The sequence below is a fragment of the Coturnix japonica genome, chromosome 5 (genome assembly GCF_001577835.2).
Source record: "Coturnix japonica isolate 7356 chromosome 5, Coturnix japonica 2.1, whole genome shotgun sequence".
NCBI lineage: Eukaryota > Metazoa > Chordata > Aves > Galliformes > Phasianidae > Coturnix > Coturnix japonica.
The window spans coordinates 15695273-15708643 of NC_029520.1; the positions used below are offsets into that span (position 1 = coordinate 15695273).

The following is a 13371-nucleotide window of genomic DNA, read 5'->3' on the forward strand; positions in this document are numbered from 1 at the left end:
ACAAGGAAGTCACTTCTGACTTCAACGCATCTGTAACACTGACTTGTTTGTGAGTAACTCAAATTTCCACAAAGAAGCAAAATATCATGAGCCAAATTTTCAAACTCCTTTTCTTCACTGCTTCATTGTTTCCTTCATTAGAGTAACAACTAGCTGAGAAGGAAAGTTGTTAAATATAATATTTCAATATACATATGTATATACACACACACATATGATTATACAACTGGACAAGCAAAAAAGTAAACAGCATTTCATCTGGAAGATATTTTCTAAATTGAATTTAAAAAGACTGTATTTTGGTAGGGAAAAAAAAAGCATATGTATAAACAAGAGAATATAAAACTTAACTTTAAAACAAATGAAAACGCAAGTGTTTAGCTCTCTGTCCCAAACTTTCTATTCAACAATCTCAATATTTCTATAGCCAAATGAATTCATGGATTCTTTCTGTATCTTTAAAAAAAATCTTAGACAGAATCTTTGTTTTTCAGATAGGATGAACTGAAACCCTGAGTTCCTGCTGTTGATAATGAGCATTCATTTGAAGTAGCCCTGACCTAACCCCCACATTCCACAGTCCAGCTCCAGATGGCTGCACAGAGTTTGCTCCACTGCATACTTGTCACCATTATCAGTTTCTCTCAATTGCAACCCCCTGTTCTTTATTTACTTGTAATCCTCATCTGTTCATATTGGAAAAATATAAGCAACGATCAACACTATTGACAATTCAACTACGTCTCTTGAGCAGAAACCACTGAAAACACAACACAGAATAAGTGGAAATTACATGACAGTATTACCAGTATTATTCTCTACACTTCTGTCTGGACAAAAATAGTAGCATTTGCTAACTGACTAAGTTCCAAATTATTCTCAAATTGTAGCAGTCCTTTATTCTTCATTCATAATCAATGAATGGCTTTTAACATGATTCATAATGGGGAAAAACATGCTTCTGTAATTTAATTAATTTGTCTTTGGGATACAGAGTGATTCTTCATCAACATCCATTTTGATTTCTATTTCCTCAACTCCATACCCCTCTTAACAGGTGAAATGGTTTCAAGTCTTCACATGATCTATTCAGACAATACCAGCATGAAGGTGGTGAGGCTCACCCTAAGAACTGACACACATTTCTGAAAAACTACCCATTCTCAGGTGTCTTAAGGAAACAAAGGCATATTTATACACATATCAATAAAACAGTGACAGCCTTAGTTTTAGTTGGTGGTAGCTTTGCTTGTTTTCCAACATGCTCCTTTTTGTTGTGCAGTACACAACAGACACTGTTGAAGAGTGTGTGCGAAATTCTCTTTGAAAACGACCACTTTTTATTTTAGATATTTTATTCACTCCCAATCTCAGAACTGAATATCAACGCAGGCAAACCAGTAGGCTTTGTCTCTTTCAGGATTCAAACCATAAACCTACACAGTGTCAGTATTGCAGCATTTCCAGGACCAAACCATGAAGCATTTTATAAAAGGTGATAGTCAGGTATAGGTAGCAAGAGACCATGGTAAACAGAATGTGATTCAGACTTCATGAGTGTGTCCCAGACCTGAGCCTGTAAGCTCACTCTACAACAACGATTATAGAACTCATGGAAGAAAACTTTTAGAGAACAGAGGAAAAGTTCTTAAATTTTACTCTTAGCATACTAACAAATAACCTCAAAGTGGAGGACACAGATTATTCACTTTACAGCTTTTCTTCTTGTTGCTGGTTAACTTGAATCAATTCTGATAGGTCATGAAGGAACGTAACACATTCCTTTCTGGCTCTACAGAACATGGGGAGTGTTTTCAAGCTTGTAGAACTCGAATTCAAAAATGAAGTATTTATTAAGGGTTCACAGCTAGATGGAGCTCATATAAACAAAGCTGGTGGGGAAGAAAAGTACTGGCAAGACCTGTTAAGAGAAGTCCATTCAAAGTCTAAAGCTGCAAAGTATTTTTAAAAACGCCACATTTGGCAGCTTGGCAGAAACATGCATATCCACACTACTAATGGACTGCAAAGTAGCAGAAGTTCTCAAGTCTCCCATAAATTACTTCTTTCACGTGGGTGGGCCTGTATGTCTATCCAGTCATCAATGTTGTTCTCATTGTTTTGAAAAAGCAGATTAGATCAGTGCAATTACATGACAAAGGAAAGCAGTGGGAGCAGGTGACAAGAACACCCACTTACAGGCAGAAGTGTGAGCCTGGGTCAGTTAAAGACACCATATCACTCAAAAATCTCCATCTCAAAGCAGAGTATCAGGTCCCCAACAAGTTCACCGATTTTAAAAGTGGGGAAAAAGAATAAATAAATAAATGAGGCTTCTCCCATTAATGCTGTCATTAAAAAAAATGAGAATAACAAGGATAAATGTAAAATACTCAAGTAAGTACTAGTCCTCTGGCCCAATTCAAGGTCCTATTAAAATTAACAATAAAACATAGCATTGGTCTTAAAAGCAAGTAAAGTTCTGATCAGCAAACTCAATCAACAGTCTGTTTCTTTTACCTTAGAACCCGGCTTTGTATCAACAGCAGACACAGTTACTGCAGTGGATGACTCACTGACCATGCTTGAAGGCCTTTGGTTTATTTGTTGCTTGGACATAGGTGAATTCTGTCTAGAAAACAAAAACAGATACTCTAAAGTACATTGCATCAAACATTTATTTTTGCCCTTTTATATTTGAGATGCTAAATAATCGAATGACAGGCTGGTCAGTCACAAGGCAAACATTCTTCATGTGTCAGCTCCCATTGCACCATCCCCATTATTTTGATTTGGGGTATTTCTCAAGCATAAACTGCCAGTGACATCTGATGATCGGCATTTTCCAGTGTATCAGGAGAAAGAAACCTGTCAAGTCTTCAAATCCAACAGAGAATCAAGTTATAACCAAGAGCACTCAGAGAAGATAAGGTTAATGCTATGCCTGTTCCAAAGGCTTGGTTGCAAACGTATGGAAGAATACAAGAACAAAGAGGAAGAGATAGGAGTCAGCACAAAACTCCACAATTGCTGGTCTGTTGATTAAACTAAAGGTGAGGCTAATCTAATCTTTGATCTTTCACTCTAACTCAAAAAACAGATTATACTAGGGTACGAGTTACTAAAATAAAAATACTTTTATGTGAAATGATAGAATTCACAGTACGTATTGACAGCATGAAACAACCCATGAGTCATATAAGTACTCAAGAAATCTGGATAACAAGCTCAGACTCAGATACCCATTTAAAGCACAGGGAGATGAATCCTACAGTAAGAACCTGTCCAACAAGTAAGAATTCAGTACAGTTGCCCAGATGAAGAAACGAGGACAAATGCAAGTACAAAATGTTGTGGAATTCCATATGGAGATTACAAACAGAAGCCTCAGCAGCCAATCTTGACACTAACGTGTGAACTCAGCCAGCATGTGGTATTTTCACAAATCATTAAGAACATTTCAGCAAATTTATTACAGGAACATTAACTCATTCATTGCAAAAACAAAACAAAACAACAACAAACTATTAACAAACAATGAGATAAGTCACTGAAATAGTTTTAAATATTTTTTTCAGACAAACAAAAGAAACAATAAAAACCACAGTATAAACCACAACAAGCATTCCTGTAACTGCTGCTGATTAAACCACATCCAGAAAACAGAGCAATTGTGAATAGTCTCAATCATAAGAAGTTTGTGACTGTAGTAGCCCGACATAGAGCTTAAGTAAGAACAAGTTGCTTGCCTCTCATTGCACTCTGAGGTACTACACAAACAATCGGCTGTCCAAAAGCCTTCATAGTTCATGTCAGAAAAAAACAAACAAAAATTCTTCCACTTCTGTCTGCAGTTTAACTCAGCTTGCAAGGAAGTAATAGCTTAACTTCAATCCCATTTACCTCATACACTGCTTTACCTGGCATAAATTCCCTCTTTGTAAATACAGGACCAAGATAGGAGAATGAACTACAGCATGTACCTAAAATCCTAGGCCAGCCTTCAGCGTGCAAGAACTTCATGACCTCAGTTCGAGCCAATCTGTTGTACCTTTAGGTACCAGCTACCCCATTTCAGCAATTCATCAGCTTTAGCAATAATCAGTTCTTTGCTGAAAATGGTTAAGATGCTTCCCATGCGTAACGTTGCCTGACCAAACTATTTCTGTTATCAGCCAGTCTTATTATCTGCTTTTTGACTCGCACTAGTTTCTTCTCTACTCTCCAGAACAGACAGAAAATGCAAGCTTACGTTGAGAGCATTTTACTTGCAAAAGGATAATACTTGCCATTTCCTAATATTTGCTTATCAAAAAAAAAAAAAAAAAAAGGTTCCATTTCCCTGCTTCAGGCAAATAACCAGAGCAGGGATTTGAAAGTAAGATGAATCCTAATGAAGAGTAACAGTCCTCAACCCTGCCTCTTAGAATTAAACCAAACCACATCCCTCAGTGCCAAACCTGCAATTTGTAAACACCTCCAGGGATGGTGACCCCACCGCCTCCCTGGGCATCTTATTCCAGTACCTCACTACTCTGAGAAGTTTTTCATAATATCCAACCTGAACCTCCCCTGGTGCAACTTGAGGGTGCAAGCTGGAACATAGGAGACTCCACATAAATACGAGAAAAAAATCTTCACAGGGAGGGTAACAGAACACTGGTACATGCTGCCCAGAGAGGTCTCCGTCTCTGGAGATATTCAAAACCTGCCTGGATGCATTCCTGTGTGATCTGATCTAGGTGTTCCTACTCTGGCAGGGGGATTGGACTTGATGATCTTTTTTGAGGTCCCTTCCAATCCCTGAAATTCTGTGATTCTGTGATTATCTCTCCTCTCACCACTGTGATGAAAAAAGAAAAAGCTGACCTCCCCTTTACCACAGTTTCCTTTCAGGCAGTTGTAGAGAGCTATAAGGTCTTCCCGATCCTCCTCTTGGTCCTCTTCTTCTCCAGACTAAACAATCCTAGTTCCCTAAGCTGCTCCTCATAAGACTTCCAGACCCTTCATGAGCTTTGCTGTCCTTCACTGGACATTCCCCAGAGTATCAATCTGTTTCCTGTAGCAAGGGGCCTAAAACTGAACTTGAGGTGTGACCTCATCAGAGCTGAGTACAGGGGGGCAAACACCTCCCTGGCCCTGCCGGTTATGCTGTTTCTGATACAGGCCAAGATGCTGTTTGTCATGTTGGTCATACTGCTGGCTCATGTTAAGCCAATATCAACCAGCACCCCTAGGCCCTTCTCCTGCACAGCTTTCCAGTCTGTATTGATAAATGGGATTATTATGATCAAAGTGCAAGAATCAATATTTGGTCCTGAAGTGCATACAGTTTGCTTCAGACCATTGATCCTGCCTCTCCAGATCCCTCTTGTACAGCCTTCCTACCCCCAGGCAGATTAACACTTCTTCCCGTGGTATCATCTGCAGTCTTACTGAGGGCGCACTCACCCAGACTGTCAATTAAGATATTAAACAGGACCAGCCCCAATGCTGAACCCTGGGAAACACCACTTGTGATCAGTCACCAGCTGGCTTAACTCCGTTCATCACCAAGCAACAATTAACATACAGTCTCACAAAGCCTGTAAAGTGAAAAGCCTGAAGACAATCTGATTAGGATGTGTTTCTTCATTTCATAGAGTAGCTATTTCATAGAAAGAGAGAGAAAGCTAAGAAACTAAGAAGAACTAGAAAGGAAGCTAAGATTCATACAAGTAACAAGAACTATCAGAAAAAAAAAAAAAAATCACTGAACTATCAGAAAATTGTAACGTAATACAGAACAACAAATCCACTGTTTCTAAGAACTGATAATTTTACCATTTAGTGATTTCTCTTCCACTTGCTACTGAAGACAATCACTGTCAGTAAATAAAGCTTTTATTTGTTAGTAGTACCAAGATAAATGAAGAACTTCAAAAATAACATTTTAAAAATAAAGAAAGAAGGAGAAAAAGACAAAATCATGCAAGGATGTTGTCATGGAAGAACACAAATAGCCTGTAAAAGAGACAGTAAGTCAACTGAAACAGAAAAGCAACATTCTCCTAAAACAATGTCTTTGGTGGCAAACACCGATGATCCAAACATTCTGCACCTGAGACATTGAAGACACAAAACAGTACTAAAAATGAATTTAAAATACTTTCAGAAGATTAAAATAGTATAACAGATTCACATTAAATCAGATTGCAGTTTCAAGGTCAAGTCTCTCAATAGCTTAATAATAACAGCCTGTTTTAAACAACAAATAGATAAATAGAATATATAGAATCACCTGAAATATCTCAATGTGCTTAAAAAACACCATCCTAACAGTGTTTGCAGATTTCAAATCACATATTCAAAAATGAGGGAATAAAACATTAATGTACATTTAGATGCATTTAGTTCCAAATCACTACTGCCAAACATGTTTGATAATATCTGTTAGTTGAAATGCCCATCATTGTGCTGGCTTTCTTTATGTTCTTGCTGCCTCCCACAGAATCATGCACACACAAACATAAGGGTACTCTCTGCATCCAGTGTTCCAGTTCCTTGTAAATCTTTATAAAACATGTGAAAATGACTCCATATAATATCTCCTATCAAGGAACTCCCTGCTCTACTCAAATTGTGCAAGGATGCCTGAAGAAATCACATTATACTAACTCAAAGAAACACACTGATAGCATTTGATTTATTTTAAAAACAAAACTGAACAAAATGAGATTTTACACCGGTAGCTGTATATTGAAAAATGCAGCCCTCAAGAGAAAACAAATTCCTTTTCTCTAAGGGATGATAAAGATTAGTCAACTGAAAAGATCCACGCCTATACCAGTAACTTAAAAAGTTAATTTTCTTGAAAGAAAACAACATCATGTCAATCCAGCTCTTACATTAATAAACCTCTTATTAAGATAAAAAAAAATTAACTGTCCACATATTTCTAGACACACAAACATGTCAGATGATTATTTTGGTGCTGTTTAGGTTTCCTCTCATCTCTTCACCTGATATTTTTGCTGCTATAGTAACCAAATGTAATAGATAAAATATGATGGCTTTTCTCTCTAGAGATACACAGACTTCACCAGCTGCACACACACAAAGTGGCAAAAAAGGATAACAGACATTGAATTTTAGACATATCTATTTTCTCCATTTCTATATTGAAGTTTTATCCTTTCTAACTTTAAAGTACTATTTTCTTATTTGCAAGCATAATGCTATCTCAAAAAAATACTGTAAAATTTCTAATATGCAACTTCTAGTGCGTATTATTTAGCAACAGATGCAATTAGATATATTGCTGCAAGTACCTATTTCTTCCTTTCTCTATAAAGTAAACAACAGCTGTTTAAAGAAAAAAACAATAAAGAAATCCAAAAATTGTATATGCCCATCCTAAACAATTCTACCATGGGGTTTACAAAGAAATGCGTACCTAACAATGTGTTTATACCTGCTCAGTAGTTTGAAAATGAAAGGTGGAGATTTGATAATTGTCTTAGCTAGGAATAGGTCAGGAAATATGAATATTTCTAATAATAATGAATTTTAAAAATCTAATTAAGAGAATCGCCAAGAAAAAAGAATTGCATAAGGATAAAAAAAAAAAAAAAGCTTAATTAAAAAGTTACAGGTTCTGAGCAATACTCTCTGTCCTTGTTTTCCAACTACAATGGAGTTTGAAGAAATCATTTTGGCTTTCACGGAAAGAATGATGTGATATCATTTAAAGGGCAAAATTACTTGGGAAAGCACTAGTGAGGGACAATCTCTGCTTTCTGCTGAAAGCACCCAGTTCTCTTTTGATTAAGTGAGAAAAGAGCTTCTGGTTCATAACTGAGTCATAAGTACAGCAGGATGAAATCATTTAATGACATCATTTCACAAATCTCTCCTTGCCAGTATGTTGATTGGATGACGAACAACCTGAGCAAACATCCATCATCTCTACATTACCATAAATTACTTTTCTGATGTTAAGGGTATCCTCTTAATAAAGACTTTTGTTACAACCCGAACAAGTTTCTGCCGAGGTCTCCCAGCTAGCTCCTAGTCAATATTTGGCGACTATTCCCAGCATTAGACCTAACCTAAATTAAATTCAAACTGTCAGAAATAAATCACTTCACAACAGCACTGAAGAAGAAACTGCTGTATATGAAGCCCTTAAGAGTTTTGCTATGTCAGATAAGATTCTCGAGCTACATCAAAAAAAGGCACTCTTGTTCAAAAGGATTTCATGATGGAAACAGTTACCTCAGACCATGGAAATCCAGGTAAAAGCTTCTCAACTGTGTCTTGTTAGTTAAAAACCTTTCATCACAAGACACGATCTACGACACTGATCCCAAATTAATATGCAATCTACAACTCTGATCCCACACAAATCCCTAATGCCCAAGGGCATCTACATATGTCACCAGTGCCATCTGACAAGAACTCAAGTATGATGACAACGAAAAGCATCTGTATAAAAACTACACTACTGGAAGTAGTAGTACAAAAATCAAGGAAACCAGAGGATTAGTTTTCCATCTTTAGATCAATTCTAGCTTATTTAATAAAAATATCTAATTTTAAAAACACTCTATGTACTACAGATCAATAATAAAACTTAGAGAACTTTTCTCACAAAGACAGTTCTCTGAGAAGACACTACAAATACACCCCTCTATACACACGCCTCTGCAGTCATTCCCTCTTCACTTGAAACCCACTTCTCTACTAATTCTGCTGCATTGAAAGATTGCTTTTCCTACTTTTGACACCATCTCAGAGCAAGAAATTGATGGCAAATTATGCCTGTTTATCTGATTGTCTCCCAAATATACACATCCACCTCTCTTACAAAGTGCCTTTGATTGCTATAAATCAATAAGACGATGTACAATCGTTTACCCAATTCTGCTTCTAGTACTTTTCCTGCTACCATGATTACAAAACTAGGAGCAACCCAGGAAGTGTGAGTAACCCAGAGAGGCACTCCAAGGAGTTCTGACTAAACACTTCTTTTCCTTCACAGGTATATGAATTTTCTCCATTCTAAATTTGATCAAACTTGTCCAGCAGATTAAATAAAGACCCATTAATGGTTGGTAGTCAGAACACAGATGTATAATGCTGTTCATACTGACCTTAAATGTTGCTCTGTTGCAAGATACCTGTTTTCCTCATTAAATGACCTAGAACAGCTTCTCTGTGTACCTGCAAAAGAGCCAGTCCCTTCCCAAGCAGCAAGCCATGTGCATGTCACCAAAGAGAGTGATCTTCTTCTCAGTAGCCACCCCCTAACGCTTTGCACCTACTCACAGACCTCTCCTCCTCACAGCAGAACACATTCATCCATTTTGCACTGGTTGGTAGCATGGACCTTAAGATAAGACTGCCATGTGGATTTGCTTTGGGCCTTTAGGAGGGAGGTCTGTTTAGAGTTTGGGTTTTATTAAACCATTTGAGAAGCACTTTCCAGGGTTGTTACAGAATCTCTGCACAGAAATCTGCATTGTTGTGCTCCACTTCTTTCCTCCTCAGGCCCACCTCAGACCCCTGAGAGCCTCACGGTTTCCTTCTCTAGGCCAATGCATTCAATACCACTTAAGTGCTCTTGATGCAATGCTGCTTTAAATTAAAAGTAAATTAAATTACAGCATCACAGAATTTGAAATACAAAGCACTCAATCTCACAAAGGCAGCCTCATAAACCGGGACAGAAGGCTATTTACAGCATGATGTCCATGCTCTGTGACATACGAAGGGAAGCAAGTGAAGGCCGGAGGCTGCTGAGGCAGTGTTATAAGACCAGGATGGCAAAGGGAAAGATACTTGGTGTTGCTCTATTCCTCTTGTTCTTTGGAACAGATTCACAAGTAAACAGTACTGAAGTTCTGGATTTTGTTTAGGAAATATACCTAGTCATCCAGTTACAGAAGGGATTCCAGGAGCAATCTGCCATGCAACATGGGTGATACAAGAAGGAAATACACTGGGAACTAACATACGTGATTCTGTGTCCCCAGAATAAACTGAGGAATGCAAGAGCAATCATTTTTGATTAAACACCAGCCCAAGACACAATGAATGTAAAAAAGTAAAAATGAGGGAAACATGAGAAATTCCAACAGAAAACAATAATATTTTTCTGTATTTTAGTTTCATTACCAGAATTTCAGTTCCCTCTGAAGATATTTGAAATTTCTGTTATGTACAATTGGTACTTAACAACACTTCAAGTTTATATAAGTATCTTATTTTAAATGCCTCCTTTTCTTTCATTTTTCTTCAAATAAAGTTCTGTAAGGATTCCCTCTCCAGTCCCCATGTGGAAAAGAGCTACAATCAAAACCATACTGTCACAAGAAGTAGTAAAATTTTAAGCATCAAAAAAGACTGTGTGACATTTTTGCTACAGTACCCAAAGAATTGTCAAACTACTAAACCACTGCAAGTAAACGTGCCACTATTTCAGGATTCTTGCCATGGGTATAGAGCTACTTACTCTTCTTGCAAAATAAATTCAATATTTTCTGGAGAAACCTGTCCTGTCACAGGATGTCTAAATGACGTGGTCTGCTGATTATGGCTGAAAAGAAAACAAAAAGAAAATAAGAAAAAAAATTAATAATGAAGTTCTAAGCTGCTTAAAAATATATCTGTGATACCCCAAAAGGCAGAACTGCATATTGATGCTTTACTTTTGCTAACTCTAGCATTTTTCTTGGGTAATTTCCAAGCTTCTTGCTCCATTCTTGTTGGCTGTCAATAGCATGTTATATCTTTTAATTATTACGCAGGCTAATGTTTTAGAAGTAAACTAGTTGCAAACCTTACTAATGAAAATGCACTTGATGTTATGATTATTTACATCTGATTGTAACCAGATTTTTTAAACACAAACACAGAAACCACAAAACATAAATTATTCATTTGTACTTCTGTAAATATCACACAGGAGACAAATAAACTACACTAATATGCAGCTGGACAATTCACAGACCCACAAAATCTGTAATACTTTATGAGTTCACAGAGATGTTTTGAGGAAGTCATTTACCACATGCATACCATGCCCTGGTATGGTATATATCTTCAATGGCTGTTCTTTATATCTCCACACACAGGATTACATATAAACCTTAGTCATCCAGTTGCATGCCTTACATAAAATAATATTACTTAATATTTCATCTAAGTTGAATTAAAATGGTGGGTTGTTTTTTTTTTTAAACCAACTTTCCCCTCAGACTCCTATCTACGCATTTTGCTACCCTCTATAGGAAATATTACTCTCCTTTAACTCATATATCTGCATAACTGTACTCATAATGTAAAAATAAGGTGTGAAAGTTTATCTCAAGATAAAAACAAGCAGTCTTTTCTCCTCACAAAGTCATCTGAATTCGTTGTATAGAAGACAAGGCAATTACCACGATTCTCCACACAGAATAAGTCCCTTATTCTGAAGCTCTCTCCAAACGAGCAGGCTATAAAAATCACAAATATGAAATAAAATATGGAAAACCACATTTCTTAATTACTGTAGTTGTGGATGATGCTCTGTTTGGGAGCCCTGGAATGAGAGGGACTTAAGAAGCAGGAATTCACTTATTTAAAGTTCTGAAATTTTATGCCAGGAGTTAATAACGTTTAGGTACAAACACTGAAAGATAGAATTCCCATCTAACAAGACCTAACAGTCCAGCATAGCAAGATATTCCTCAAGAAACAGTCAGGAATAAAGAAATATTTTAAGGTTTTGAAGTAAATGCGCTCTAAAAAGACAAGAGCCTTCCTACAGCACACAGAACACCTAAAAATCAACCAGCTCATGCATTCACAACATTCAGACGTAATTAGCTCAGGACAGGCCTCGATCAATGAACCCAAGTGACTGAGTCTCCTCTCAGTTCTTACTGATATTGCTCTCAGGATGTCCATTTAGACCGTGAACAGCAGAGGAAGCTTTCCGCACTGTAAACCTTTTACTCCTTTTCCAATATGCCTTGCTGCACAGCATCATAAATACGGGAGCAATATAATAAACACTGCCCATGGTAAAATGAGAGCAGTGACATCTTTTATTACACTGAGAGGACTTATCCCAGCCCCAGCTATTACAAAACTGCAGCCTTATAGCCATCAAGAACAGAGAGGAACAGGAAGCCACCAAGTATGCAGAGCAGCAGGGCAATGCTCATTGCCCCAGCAATGAACTGAGCCTGTAGCAGAGGTTTGGGGTGAACTACTCAGCATTCCCATGAAATCAGAAGTCTGGAGAAAGCAGTAACAGTAACTCTGCAGTGTTAACACCTACAAAGCAGCCTTTTTTTATTTTTTTATTTTTCCTAAGAGGAGGAAGGAGCATTGTATTGTAAAGAGACAGCACTTTAACCAAAGTTTATATTTAAATTTTGGGCATACGCACAAAGACAGGAAGAAGAACTTGCAGATTTATTTTTTTTTTCCAAACAAATGAATAAACAAACAATTGCAGAAACAAATTTCTTTTCCATCATGCATCCCAAACAGTTCTTAAAAGTTCTATTCCCTTTCCAATCAGGACCAAAGCAGCCCATTTAACCTTCAATCCATAAGCAGCAGCTACCAGCAGGAACGTAATTACGTTGTCAGCTGTAAAAATGAAAGCACGTTGTCAGCTTTATTCTCCAGAGGCTGACAAACTGTCAACAAATTTTCATCTGCAGGCTTTTAGTCATTAATGACTCCATAATTAAGAGTAAGAAAAAGGACTCTATTCCAGAATTGCTCAAGGGCTATTTGGGACACGAAGTTTTCCATCTTGCACTTTTACAAACCCTTTATTAGTTCCCATGAAAGAAATTCACCAGCCCTTCAGAAGATGAATTACCTCCGCTGCTGTAATTACTGAGCACGTTCTCCATTTTTGAACAGTCTTCCCCTTTGAATGGTATGAGCCAAGGAACAGAAAAGCGCAGCCATGTTACCACATAATGCAGAGATAGGAATTTCACAGATGAGGTCACACACACAAAACAAAAACTTTCCACAATCATTGGACTTACTAGGAGAGAAACAGCAGCTTTTGAACAACACAGTGGTTTATGTTAATTTGAAAAGCGAGAGTTTAAATGTTTTGCCTCATAGCAATCATTAAGAATAAGCAATACCACTCAAAGCAATCTATACTATAGATAACTAATGCCTTATAACAATGATTTAGGGAGCAGGGAGATTTCTATCCACAACGAGGGCAGGCGGACACTGGAACAGGTTGCCTAGCAAGGCTGTGGAATCTCCATCCTTAGAAATATTTACAGAGTGGCTTGATAAGGCCCTGAGCAATCTCATCCTGAATTGGTTCCAGCTTTGAAGCTGGGTTTTGCACTGAACAGG

The 13371-nt window shown here is 37.4% G+C and overlaps 1 protein-coding gene across 12 annotated transcripts in view; it reads right to left on the bottom strand.

The window, feature by feature from the left end:
- PLEKHA7 (pleckstrin homology domain containing A7) overlaps positions 1-13371 on the bottom strand; it is a 129007-nt gene that overhangs the window by 48578 nt on the left and 67058 nt on the right. For 10 of the 12 annotated variants that reach the window (XM_032444744.1, XM_015864129.2, XM_032444745.1 and 7 more), the window contains 2 exons: positions 10496-10579; positions 2521-2632 (listed from right to left, as the gene is read on the bottom strand). In XM_032444744.1, coding sequence (XP_032300635.1) covers positions 2521-2632; positions 10496-10579 — 196 coding nt within the window. The remainder of the gene's footprint in view (positions 1-2520; positions 2633-10495; positions 10580-13371) is intronic. The other 2 variants (XM_015864132.2, XM_015864135.2) reach the window with 1 other exon arrangement.